This window comes from Elephantulus edwardii, unplaced genomic scaffold (assembly GCF_000299155.1).
Source record: "Elephantulus edwardii isolate Elephantulus edwardi_28Jun2011 unplaced genomic scaffold, EleEdw1.0 scaffold00258, whole genome shotgun sequence".
Classification (NCBI taxonomy): domain Eukaryota; kingdom Metazoa; phylum Chordata; class Mammalia; order Macroscelidea; family Macroscelididae; genus Elephantulus; species Elephantulus edwardii.
The window spans coordinates 3130618-3143908 of NW_006400008.1; the positions used below are offsets into that span (position 1 = coordinate 3130618).

At 37.6% G+C, this 13291-nt stretch overlaps 1 protein-coding gene across 1 annotated transcript in view; it reads left to right on the plus strand.

Moving 5' to 3' along the window:
• COL19A1 (collagen, type XIX, alpha 1) overlaps window positions 1-13291 on the plus strand; it is a 669215-nt gene that overhangs the window by 143325 nt on the left and 512599 nt on the right. The window contains exons 4-5 of the mRNA XM_006899482.1: window positions 1196-1319; window positions 5537-5812. Coding sequence (XP_006899544.1) covers window positions 1196-1319; window positions 5537-5812 — 400 coding nt within the window. The remainder of the gene's footprint in view (window positions 1-1195; window positions 1320-5536; window positions 5813-13291) is intronic.

The following is a 13291-nucleotide window of genomic DNA, read 5'->3' on the forward strand; positions in this document are numbered from 1 at the left end:
TGAGACAGCGAGGTTGGCACAGGATAGAACAGCGTTTAGGGTTCTTGTACATAGGGTCGCTATGAGTTGCAAGCGACTCTATGGCACATAACAACAACAATAATGGAAGAATATATGAAGCACAATGAACATGAATGAAACACAATGTATATGAATTTTGTATGGAAACCAATATAAAATTTTTAAAAATGAAAAAAATATAGTAAGATTCTTGTCTTCCAGAGTTGTCACATCATGCTAGTAAACTTAAAGTCAGCTTGGAGAAATAAATTTATATTTATTTTCAAATGAAAATTTAAATTCATGACAAGTTCAGTGTGAATTTTTTTTTTTCTGAATTTCTATATGAGTCCAGCATTAGAGATATTCTGAAACAGAGTTAAAGTAAAAGGATCCTTGAACACTTTTGTCTCCTTCTCTATCAAGAAATGATGTATTAAGTTTACTTTCTCTAAGACTGATGCCAGTCTTAAAATTGATATTCTAAAAACCCACTACCCTTTGCAGCCCTGCAGGACAGAGTAAAATGGTCCCTAGGGTTTCCAAGGTTGTAAAGCTTTTTGGAAGCAAACGACCGCATCTCCTGTGCAGTGCTGGAGGATTGAGAAAGCTGCTCTTTTGGTTAGTGGCCTCAGATTTATCCTGTACACCACCGGGATTCCTTAAATTGATATTAGGAAATTACTACTTGAAACGTATTCACAAGAGTTTAATGTGATGAAAAGCTCTTTTCTGCGAAAAATACATTTTATTGTTGTTGTTATTATTCATGATCTTTACAATTCTCTGTGTCTTTTCTGCCAACAAAACCAAAAGTGCACTATTTCTTTTTATTCTAAATCCCTACTGTTCGCTAAACCACAACTTTCAAATTCTCCCATTGGAGCGCTTTGTTGTGTAAGGGAATATCATAGCATGGCACTTTATTCTCTCCATTCACTTTCACATACCTCAAACATTAATAATACAATCCCAGAAGTTAAAAAGACATAGGGAGGACAAATAAGATGAAAATAAAGAGTTCATATAAGCACAACTGTTAGCATAATTCTCAAAGAAATATTAGTATAAAAATGCATAACAAATTATCTATTCGTTGAGAGAAGATACTGTGTTACATAGAACTTCACGCCTAGATTTTCTTTCCTTGGCATCTTCGGTTTTCTCACAGTAGTTCTTTTGTTTTCTCCCACAGTAAGATATTTCCCAGAGGTCTTCCTGAGGAATACTCCATAGCAGCCGTGTTTCGTGTGCGAAGAACCACCAAAAAGGAACGGTGGTTTCTATGGCAGGTTTTAAACCGGCAGAACATGCCCCAGGTAAGGAACTATAAGAGTTGTATTTGTTAATTTTCTCTTGTGCTATTAGTCCAGGTGAGTATTAGAAGTGTGTACAAATTTTGGAGTGTATCTGGTGTTAAAATAGTCTTTATTTTAGAGAATCATCAATAACATTCTGTAGTTAGGATGATCTTAATGAGATCTTACAAGTTTGATGGGTGAGGCAGGAATGTTCTTTTTCTTTTTAAAATCCTTTCTCAAGATTCATGTACTTTCCAAACACCCTCAACCTTCCTTTTCTTTAAGAATTTTGGCTAATTCCACCTTACTACTAAGTTTTCCCACCCGGACACTCTGGTGGCTTAGTAGTAAGGAATTAAACAGCCATTCCAAAGACACACAGTTCGAATCCACCATCTGTTCCATAGGAGAAAGATTAGTAATCTCCTACTGTGAGATTTACTGCCTCTAGAAACCTGGTGGAGGGTCAGCTGTGGGTCAGATCAGATTCCATGGTACACAACAGTAAGTTTATCACTAAAGGCGCTTTGGTGTCCTTGTGGATAAGGAGTTGCACTGCCAACCCAAAGGCAAGTGGTTTGAATCCAACAGCTGTTTCATGAGAGAAAGGTGAGCAATCTCCTCCTGTGTGATTGATAGCCTCAGAGAACCCTCTGGCAAGTCAGCTCTGAGTCTCATAGACATATAATAAAAACACTATCAATAGACTTCTAGAACACACAGATGTCTTGGAGAACAAGCAACCAGAATGTTCCTTGAAGTCAAGGATGACAAAGGTTCGTCTCATAGACTTTGGGCATGTTTCCAGGGGAGGATATTCTTTGTACAACATATCAGGTTTGCAAAAGTGGAATATCAGTGAATAAAAATATGACTTTAAACAGGATGGGTTGATACAGTGACTGCAGTATCGGCTCAAGTGTGATGGGATGATGAGGGTGGTGCAGGATAGGACAAGATTCAGATCTGTTCTTCCTAGGGCTGCTATGAGTCATAAACTGCTCAAGGGCACTTAACTACAACAATAACCTCTGATATTATATATTACTTTTTTATATTATATATTACTTTTGAAGAAATTCTGATATATTATTTTATTTTAAAAAGAAATCCATTCATTTGTTGAGCAGCCTTTTATGTATTAAGAGATGACATTTAAATACTCTCTAAATAAACATTTATTGAGCACATGAGATTATAAAAATATAATTTCATTCTCAGAGCATAATACATAAGATATTTACTTATGTTTCATTGACTACACAAAGGCGTTCGACTCTGTGAACCAAAACAAATTATGGAAAGCATTGTGGAGAGTGGAAATTACAGAACACTTCATGGTGTTCATGCAGAATCTGTAACATAGTCCTGAAGGCAATAATTTGAGCATAACAAGACCATTCTGTATGGTTTTAAATAAGGAATAGTGTGTATCAGGATCTTATACTTTACTTAGTACAGGAATAATGTAAAAAGCAGTGTTATAAAAAGAGGAACACAACATCAGTGTTGGAGGAAAATTCATTAACAAACTGTATTATACAGATGGCACAATCTTGCTTGATGAATGTGGAGAGGACTTGAGACATTTATGATGAAGATAAAAGATGGTAACCTTCAGTATGGCCACAGCTGGACAAAAAATAAAAATTATGATAAATGGAGAAAAGATTAAAGTTGACAATTACTTTATTTTACTTAGATCGACCATCAACAACCATAGAAACAGAAATCAAGGAGTCAAATGATTTCTTGGCAAATCTGTATCAGCTACAAATGATCTCCTCTTAAAATGTTAAGAAATAAAGATGTCAGTTTGAGCACTAAAGTATACTTAACCCAACTCATGGTATCGTCAGTTGCCTGACAAGCTAATGAAAACTAGATACTAAGTGAGAATGAAGAACTGATGCATTTGAATTATGGTATTGGCAAATAACATTGAATATACACTGAAGTTCCAGAAGAAGGAACAAATCTATCTTAGAAGTATAAGCCAGGATGTTCCTTGGACGTGAGGATGAAAAGACTTAATTTCATTTACTTTGGACATGTTGTTTAAGAGACGTGGAGAAGAATATTGTGCTTGGTGAGGTAGAGGGTCAGTGGAAAAGAGGAAAGGCGCAACATGGCAGCTACTGTGAGGATAACATTGGACTTGGTTTAGACAGGATCACCGTGAGTCAGGCATGACTAAGCTGCACCTAGCAACAGCAATAATGTCTTCTATGGCATATAGTACAATAGCATAATCTTACATAATTACAAAAGTTTAAGAGCTTGTAGTATTTGAGGTAAACAACAAAAAAAATCTCAAGAAAAGTGAGGGTAGAAATTTAGGTTTGTGAAGAGATGATATCTATGCTGAAGGAAGAAGATGCTGAAGGGAGGAGGTATGGGCACTTATGGTGTGGGACAGTAAGGAAATATTAACCTTACTGATATCATAAATTTATGTTCAAAACTATGTGTATATATGTATGTGTATACACACACACACACACACACACACACACACACACACACACACTCACTCACATTGAGTTGGAAACAAATAATAGCTGCTTTGCCAGTAGTTTTCAGAGGAAATCACATGGGAGGAAACAGTTACGTTTTCTTCTGCAGAGCACCTAGTGAATTCAAACTCTGTGCTTTGGAATTAGAAGTGCCTCTTCTTACCACTAAGACATCAGAGCTCCCTTTTGATTATGCAAAGGCATTTGACTGTGTAGATCATAACAAACTGTGTCTGACTCTGAGAAGAATGGGAATCCCAGAACATTTAATCGTGCTAATGCGAAACCTATACTTGGACCAAGAGGCAGTCGTCAGAACAGAGCAGGGCAACACTGAATGCTTCAAAATTGAGAAGGGTGTACGCCAGGAATATGTCCTATCTCCATACCTTTTCAACCTGTATGCAGAGCAGATTATCTGGGAGGCTGGGCTCTATGAGGAGAAGCGTGGCGTTAGGATTGGTGGAAGATCTATCAACAATCTGCATTATGCAGATGACATAACCCTGCTCGCTGAAACTGAGGAGGACCTCATGCACTTGCTGCAGAGGGTCAAGGTCTGCAGCCTTCAGTATGGACTGAGGCTCAATGTCAAGAAGACAAAGATTCTCACCACTGGACCAATCGGTAGCATCAGGATGGATGGTGAAGAGATTGAGATTGTTCACAGCTTCAGTTTGCTCGGCTCGATGGTCAACACTCTTGGCACCAGCAGCCAGGAAATAAAAAAATGTATGGCGATGGGGAAGTCTGCTGTTAGGGACCTCTCTAAAGTACTCAAGCACAACGGTGTGTCTCTGGAGACTAAGGTGCTCCTGATACAGGCCATGGTCTTTGCAATCACTTGTTATGCATCAGAGAGTTGGACAATGACTAGGGAGGATAGAAAGAGAATTGATGCCTTTGAGCTGTGGTGCTGGAGAAGAGTATTGAATGTTCCATGGACTGCCAAGAAAACAAACAGATCCATCCCAGAGAGGGTTAAACCAGCTACTCCTTGAAGGCAAGGATTCTGGGGCTTCATCTGACATACTTTGCACATGTTGTAAGGAGAGACAGGTCCTTGGAGAGGGACAGCATGCTTGGTAGGGTAGAGGGACAGCGCAGGAGGGAAAGACCCTCTAGGATGTGGATTGATTCAGTGACTGGGGTAATCGGGATGGGTGTGTCAGAGACAGTGCGATTGGCACAGGATAGAGCAGGGTTTAGGGCTGTTGTACATAGGGTTGCTATGAGTCGCAAACGACTCGACGGCACATAACAACAACAACAACAACCTTTAATTATTTGTGTTGTTGTTGTGGTGTACATTCAAGTCTGAACCTACCAATAGCTGACTCTCCAGTGGGTTTTCAGAGCAGTTAATTGCATGGAAGGAGATTGCCCATGCTTTTCCCATAGAACAGCTGATGGATTCGGGCTGCTTGCTTTCGGGATTGCAGTACAGCTTCTTACAACTAGGCCACCAGAGCATAATTACTCATCATGAATGCATGTACTAACTCAGATGTACCCATATTGAAATAAGTTTTAGTAGTAGCTGCAAGTTTGCAGTTCTGTTTATACTAGCAAATCTGAAGTGATCTAAAACATTTTAGTAACTCTACAAGTTATACTAATATGCATTTTGAACTTTTATTTGTACATTTTAATAATTTTAGACATTACTTTTAAAATATTTAAAGATGTTTTTTTGCTTTTTGTTTTTAATTCATTTAGGTTTCTTTAGTAGTAGATGGTGGAAAGAAGGCTGTGGAATTTATGGTGCATGCTGCTGAGGGTGATGTGTTGAACTACATCTTTAAAAATCGAGAACTTCGTCCTTTGTTTGATCGCCAGTGGCATAAACTTGGCATTGGTGTACAATCCCGTGTTATTTCACTCTATATGGATTGCAATTTAATTGAGAGACGGCAGACAAGTGAAAGAGACACTCTTGACTTTCAAGGAAGGACAGTAATTGCTGCACGAGCCACTGATGGCAAGCCTGTTGACGTAAGTAGTGATGTTGGTTATGAAGTAGAACCAGTATTTCTAAGCTAAATAAAAATATTTTACATACTCTTTTCTTTAATTATATAAAATACATTTGTTTTCTCCTATTCACTGTTTAAAGGAATTTGCCATTGGATATATGATGTTATTTTCATATGTTATTTCGACTATCTCACTCATTTTCTCTAGCCTGTGGGTTCAAAAGAATCAGGTTATTCTTTAAAATTTAAGATTATTAAAATTAAATTTTATTAAGAATCTGATAATGTACCAAAAAAAGGTAAGTTTGGTTTAAGCTCATGTGTTGTGAATCAAAAGGACTGGGAAAGGATGAACTTAAATGATTTCAGACACTCTGATGTTTTCATTCAAAGACAATAGGCTATTTATTCAGCCTTTGAATAGCAGTTGCTTTGCATTACAGTCTAGAGTTCTGAAGATTATAGTTGTTTCTCAAGATTCTATAGAAGTGAAATGTAGTCAATAAATGTGTCTATAGGTTGTGCAGATGAGAAAAATTGGTTTGTACCCTTTCAGCTAAAAAGAGGCTTTGGAAAACTTGGGCTGTTTTTTTTTTTTTAAAAAAAAGAAATTATACTGATTTGCTTACAAAGTTCATATACATTGTGTTCCACACTATTATTCTTCATTCATATTGTGTTCCATACAATAATTCTCACTCATTGTGTTTTATAGAATTAATCACCATTGGACTATGTTTACCATTACCTTGTCTTTTCAGGTCCTTGCAGGGTCCTTCTCATTTCCTTTATTTTCTCCCTCCATCCACCAAATTATGCAACTCTGTGATTTCTCCCCTTCCCATTCTGACTCCTCTTCTAATATTGATTATGAAAGAAAATCAGTATTTCTAAGTGAAATAAAAATATTTTATAAGCTCATTTCTCCACCCCTTCCCCCCCCTTGGATCCCTATATATGTTTTACTAATTATCCTTTTATCTTTACATCATCTCCTTATGTAGTATATGTCCTTATAAGACTTAGGTAGTTCATGCAGCATAATGTTCTCCAGTCTCTTCCAAGTTATATAGAGTTTTTCGAAATTGTTGCTCCTTAGTGCTGCATAGTATTCCATTGTGTGGGTGTACCAAAATTTCTCAATCTATTCAGATGTGATTGGACATTTTGGATATTTCCATGTTGTTGAAATTGTGAACAAGGTTGGTATGAGGATTGCTGTGCAAATCTCTGTTTGTGTCTCAGTTCTCATTTTCTGAGGGTAAACTCCTAGCAGCAGAATAGCTGGGTCATATAGAATTTCTATGTTCAGCTTTTTAAGGAAATGCCAAACTGTCTTCCAGAGTGGTTGTACCATTTTACAGTCATACAAACAGTATATGAGAGTTCCTACCTTTCCAATATTTATTGCATGTGGTCCTGCTAGACTTTACCACTGCTCAATGTTCTTGACCATCTGAATGTATTCCTCTGTGAAAGGTCTTTTCATATTCTCTTTTGCCCATTTTGTAATTGCGTTGTCTGTCTTTTTCTTCTGGAGGCCTAGGACTATTCTGTAAACATTTGTTATGAGACCTTTGTCTGAAATTATATTGCCAAATATTTTTTTGCCCATCCAGTAGGTTTTCTTTTCATCTTTTTGGAAAAAGTTTTTTATGAACAGTGGGATTTAGTCTTTAGAACGTCCAGTTCATCAATTTTTCCTCTCCTGATTGTACATTTTGGACTCTATTTGTCACCCTTTATACCATAGAGTAGGCCTTTACACTTGGTGCCAGTTTGCTCTTATGAACTTTATGATTTGGGGCTTTACTCTCAGTTCTCTCCCCCACCTTAAGTTAATTTTAGTATATGTTGTGAGCCGTGGATCCTGTTTCACCTTTCTGCAGGTAACAGTGCAGTTTTGACAGCACCATTTGTTAAAGAGGTTGTCATTTCCCTTTTTTGATACATTCTGCTTCCTTATCAAATATCAGTTGACCATTAATAGAAAGGTGCATTTCTGTGTTCTCAATTCTGCTACATTCATCTATATACCTGTCACTGGACCAGTACCATGGTATTTTTGTTATCACCACCGTGTAGTAGGTTTTGAGGTCATGGGGTGTTACTAGGTCTTCAACTTCATTTCTGTTTTTCAGAAGTGCTTTGATAATTTGAGATCTCTTTCCTCTCCAAATAAACTTGAAAATTTCCCTTTTAATCTCCTTGAAATATGAATTTGGTTTCTGTATTGGATTGTGTTGAACATGAAGATTTATTTTGGTAGGATTGTCATTTTCACTATACTGAGTTTTTCTAGCCATAAACAGTAAACATTTTTTCTATTTATTTAGGTCTTTTATTGTTTCTCAGAGAAGTATTCTGTAGTTTTCTTTATACAGGTCTTTTATGTCTCTTGTTGTTGTTGTTGCTGTTATGTGCCGTCAAGTCGTTTGCGACTCATAGCGACCCCATGTACAACAGCCCTAAACCCCCTAGTAATTTACAAAATCGTTGCTCCTGCATGCTGCAGAGTATTCCATTGTGTGGATGTACCTTAATTTCTCAATTCATTCTATTGTTGTCAGATATTTGGGCTGCTTTCATGTTCTTGTGATGGTGAATAACACTGCTATGAACATTGCTGTACAAGTGTCCATTTTTGCCTCAGTTCTCATTCTCTTGGGGTATTTTCCAAGCAATGGACTAGCTGGGTCATATGGAACTTCTGTGTTCAGCTTTTGGAGGAAATGCCAAACTGCCTTCTAGAGTGGTTGTACATTTTGCAATTTCACCAATAATGTATAAAAGTTACTATCTCACCACATTCTCTCTAACATTTATTATTTGCTGTCCTGTTAAACTTTTCCACTGCTGCTGGAGTGAGATGGTATCTCATTGTGGTTTTGCTTTGCATCACTTTTATTTCCAGTGATTTGGAGCATTTTTTCATGTGTCTACTGGCCATCTGAATATCTTCCTCTTTGAAAATTTATTTCTGTTGATTTTGCCTATTTTGAAATTATGTTATCAATCTTTTTTCTTGTGGAGGCCCTATATGATTCTGTAAACTTTTGATATGAGATCCTTGTCTGAAATTGAACTGCCAAATATTTTTTCCAAGTCAATAGGTTTTCTTTTCACTCTGCTGGGAAAAGTTTTTGATGTGCACAGGATTTAGTCTTTAGAAAGTCATAGTCATCAATTTCATCCTCTCCAGATTGAGCATTTCTGGCCCTGTCAGTCTCGTTATACCATAGACTAGGCCTCTTGGGCCCAGTTTGTCTCTTCTAAACTTTATGGTTTTTGGCTTTACCCCCAGGTCTCTGATTCACCTTGAGTTGATTTTTGTGTATGTTGTAAGATGTGGATCCCGTTTCAGTTTTCTGCAAGCAGCAGTGTAGTTATGCCAGCTCCATTAATTGAAGAAGTTACCATTTCCCAAACTTTTCTGTCCTTGTTGAATACCAGTTGACCATAGATTGCTGTTGTTGTTATGTACCGTCGAGTCATTTGCGACTCATAGCAGCCCTATGTACAACAACCCTAAACCCTGCTCTATCCTGTGACAATCACATTGCCTCTGACACACCCATCCCGATTACCCCAGTCACTGAATCAATCAACCTCATGGAGGGTCTTCCCCTCATGTGCTGTCCCTCTACCCTACCAAGCATGATATCCCTCTCCAAGGACCTGTCTCTCCTTACAACATGTCCAAAGTATGTCAGACGAAACCCCAGAATCCTTGCCTCCAAGGAGTAGCCTGGTTTAATCCTCTAGGATGAATCTGTTTGTTTTCTTGGCAGTCCATGGAACATTCAATACTCTTCTCCAGCACCACAGCTCAAAGGCATCGATTCTCCTCCTATCCTCCCTAGTCATTGTCCAACTCTCTGATGCATAACCAGTGAATGCAAAGACCATGGCCTGGATCAGGCACACCTTAGTCTCCAGAGACACACCGTTGCTCTTGAGTACTTTAGAGAGGTCCCTAACAGTAGACTTTCCCATCTCAATACGTTTTTTTTTTTATTTCCTGTCTGCTGGTGCCAAGAGTGTTGACCGTGGAGCCGAGAAAACTGAAGCTGTGAACAATCTCAATCTCTTCGTCATCCATCCTGATGCTACTGATTGGTCCAGTGGTGAGAATCTTTGTCTTCTTGACATTGAGCCTCAGTCCATACTGAAGGCTGCAGTCCTTGACCCACGCAGCAAATGCTTCAGGTCCTCCTCAGTTTCAGGAGCATGGTTGTGTCATCTGCATAATGCAGATTGTTGATAGATCTTCCACCAATCCTAACACCACACTTCTCCTCATAGAGCCCAGCCTCTGGGATAATCTGCTCTGCATACAGGTTGAAAAGGTATGGAGATAGGACACATTCCTGGCATACACCTTTCCCAATTTTGAACCATATAGTGTTGCCCTGCTCTGTTCTGACGACTGCCTCTTGGTCGAAGTATAGGATTCTCATTAGCACGATTAAATGTTCTGGGAAGCTGGGTCTATTTCTAGGTGTTCAATTCTGCTTCATTGTTCTACGTTCCTGTCATTGTACCAGTACTATGCTGATTTGGTCACTACCCCTACATAGTAGCTTTTCATGACTGAGCTTGTTATGCCTCTCACTTCATTTTTGTTTATCTGAAGTGTTTTGCTTATTTGGGGATCTTTCTTCTCTCCACATAAACTTGACAATTTCCCTTTTGATCTCCTTGAAAAATGAATTTGGTATCTGTGCTGGGATTGCATTGAACATGGACACTGCTTTTGATAGGACTGTCATTTTAATAATATTGAGTATTCCTAACCATGAACAGGGCACATTTCCCCATTTCTTTAGGTCTTTTACTGTGCCTTGCTGAATTGTTCTGCCGTTATCTTTGTCTAGGTCTTTCAAATCTCTAGTTAGGTTCACTCCCTACTATCTCTATTTGTGGATGGCTATTGTAAATAGTATTGCTTTCTTGGTTTCCTTCTCTAAGTTCTCTTTCTTACTGTGGAGGAATCTCACTGATTTTTGGCTATTGATCTTATATCCTTCCACTCTACTAAATTGGTCTACTAGCTCTAATAGTTTTGTTGGTTTTTTGTTTTGTTTTTTGGTTGGATTATTTTTTTGTTTTGGTTTTTTGGTTTTTGTTGTTTTTTTTTTTTGAGTCTTTGGGGTTTTCTGTATACAGTACCATATCATCTGCATATAGCAGTAGTTTAACCATCTCTTTGCTGATCTGAATGCCTTTTATTTAATTCCCTTGTTATATTGCCCTAGGAAGCATTTCCAATACAATATTGAATAGAAGTGGTGAAGTGGGCATCATTGTCTGGTCCCTGTTCACACAGAAAATACTCTTTGTTACTCTCCTTTGAGAGTGATATTGGCTCTTGGTTTTGCATATATTCCCTTCTATTTCAATTTTGCTGAGTGTCTTTGTCAGGAAAGGGTATTAGATTTTGCCAAATTCCTTTTCTACATCAATTTCTAAGATTATATTGTTCTTGTTATTTACTTTATCAATATGTCAATATGATGAATTACATTGATTGTTTTCTTATGTTGAACCATCCTTGCATATCTATTATGAATTCTATTTGGTCATGATGAATTTTTTTTTATGTGCTTGTGGATTCTGTTGGATAAGTTTTTGTTAAGGATGTTTTAATCTATATTCATGAGAGATATTGATCTGTAGTTTTCTTTTTTGGTAATATCTTTATCAGTTTTGGTATTAGGGTTCTGCTTGCTTCATAGAATATTTCTGCAAGTGTTCCTTCTTTTTCTATTTTTAAAAAGAATTTAAGTAGAATCAGTGACAGATATTCTCTGAATGTTTGCTGGAAGTCAACCTTGAAGCCATGTGGTCCAGGACTTGTTTTATAGAAGAGTCATTTTTATGACCTGCTCATTTTCTTCATTTGTGATGGGTCTGCTCAAGCGTTCTACATCTATTTATGTCAATTGAGTGGAGCATGAGTTCAAGGAATTTGTCTATTTCCTTTAAGTTTTCAACTTTATCAGAGTATAGCTTTTCATAGCATTCTGATACTATAAATTTAATTTACTCTGGTTTGGTTGTACCTCCATCATTCCTTAATCAAATTATTTGTGTCATCTCTTTCTCTTCTTTTGTTAAGTTTGCCAATGGTTTGTCAGTTTTACTGACCCATTCAAAAAACCTGCTCCTGGTTTGGTTGATGGTTTCAATGGTTTTTCTGTTTTCTATCTCATTTATTTCATCTCTTGTTCTTATAATTTCCTTTTCTCTAGATGCTATAGGCTTAGATTGTTATTCTTTTCCTATTTGATGAATTTTTTTTGGGTTAGAGAATGAATTTTGCTTCCCTCTTCATGTTTTATGTATTTGCCTATTGCTATGAGCTGGCCCCTGAAGACTGCCTCAGCTGCATCCCAGAGGTTTTGGTACATTGTATTTTCATTATCATTTGTTTCTGGGAATTTTTTATGTCACTGTTTATTTTTTAAATAATCATATTATATTCTAACAGGGTGTTATTTAGCTTCCACATGGGTGTTTTTATAAGCTTTATACCCTTGTGGTTAATTTTCAAGAGCCAATATCATTCTCAGTGGAAAAAACTAAAGGCATTTTCTTTGTGAACAAGGACCAGACAAAGAGGCCTTCTATTCAATATTGTATTGAAAGTATTTGATAGTGCAATATGACAAAAGAAGGAAATAAAAGGTATCCAGGTTGGCAAAAAGATGGTTAAACTGTTGCTATACACAAATGTTATGGTAGTGTACACAGAAAACCCCAAGGACTCAACAAAAATGCTGTTAAAGTTACTAATTTTGTAGGATACAAGATCAATATCTAAAAGTCAGTGGGATTACTCTATAGTAACAAAGAGAATTCAGAGAAAGAAACCAAGAAAGTAGTATCATTCATTTATAATGCTGCTGTTGTTGTATACTGTCAAATCAGAATTGACTCATAGATGACCACCCATTGGGTTGTCAGAGGCAAGTAATTGCATGAGAGGAGACTGCTTATCCTTTTCTCACAGAGGAGATGGTGGCCTCGAACCATGTGCCTTTGTAGTTGCAGTACAGCTTCTTACCACTAGGCCACCAAAGCTAGCCAATCACAAGTTGAGATACTTGGGAATAAACCTTACTAGAGGACTTCCACAACAGCTTCTGACATGCCTCCAGGTAACAAGCCCCAAGGCGGAGCCTAAACCAGTTGGGCCTTCAAAAGAAGAAAAACACAATCTATACAGGAGTTCTACAGGACACATCACCAACCCTTCGGAGACAGTACAAGTAAACTTAAGAGACACTGGACACAGGAAAAAGAAAAAAATCTCTCTCACAAGCTGTCAGGTCATAGGTTGGACAATGGGAGATTAATTAATTCTGAAGGCATTTGGTAGAAGTGAAGTGGTATCCTGCTGGAGGGTGGAGCTGGGAAATAAGTGGGTCAAGGCACTGGGCTAAGGGCAGGGACTACACTGTAACTAATGGTCAACTCCAAAATGAGGGATTTA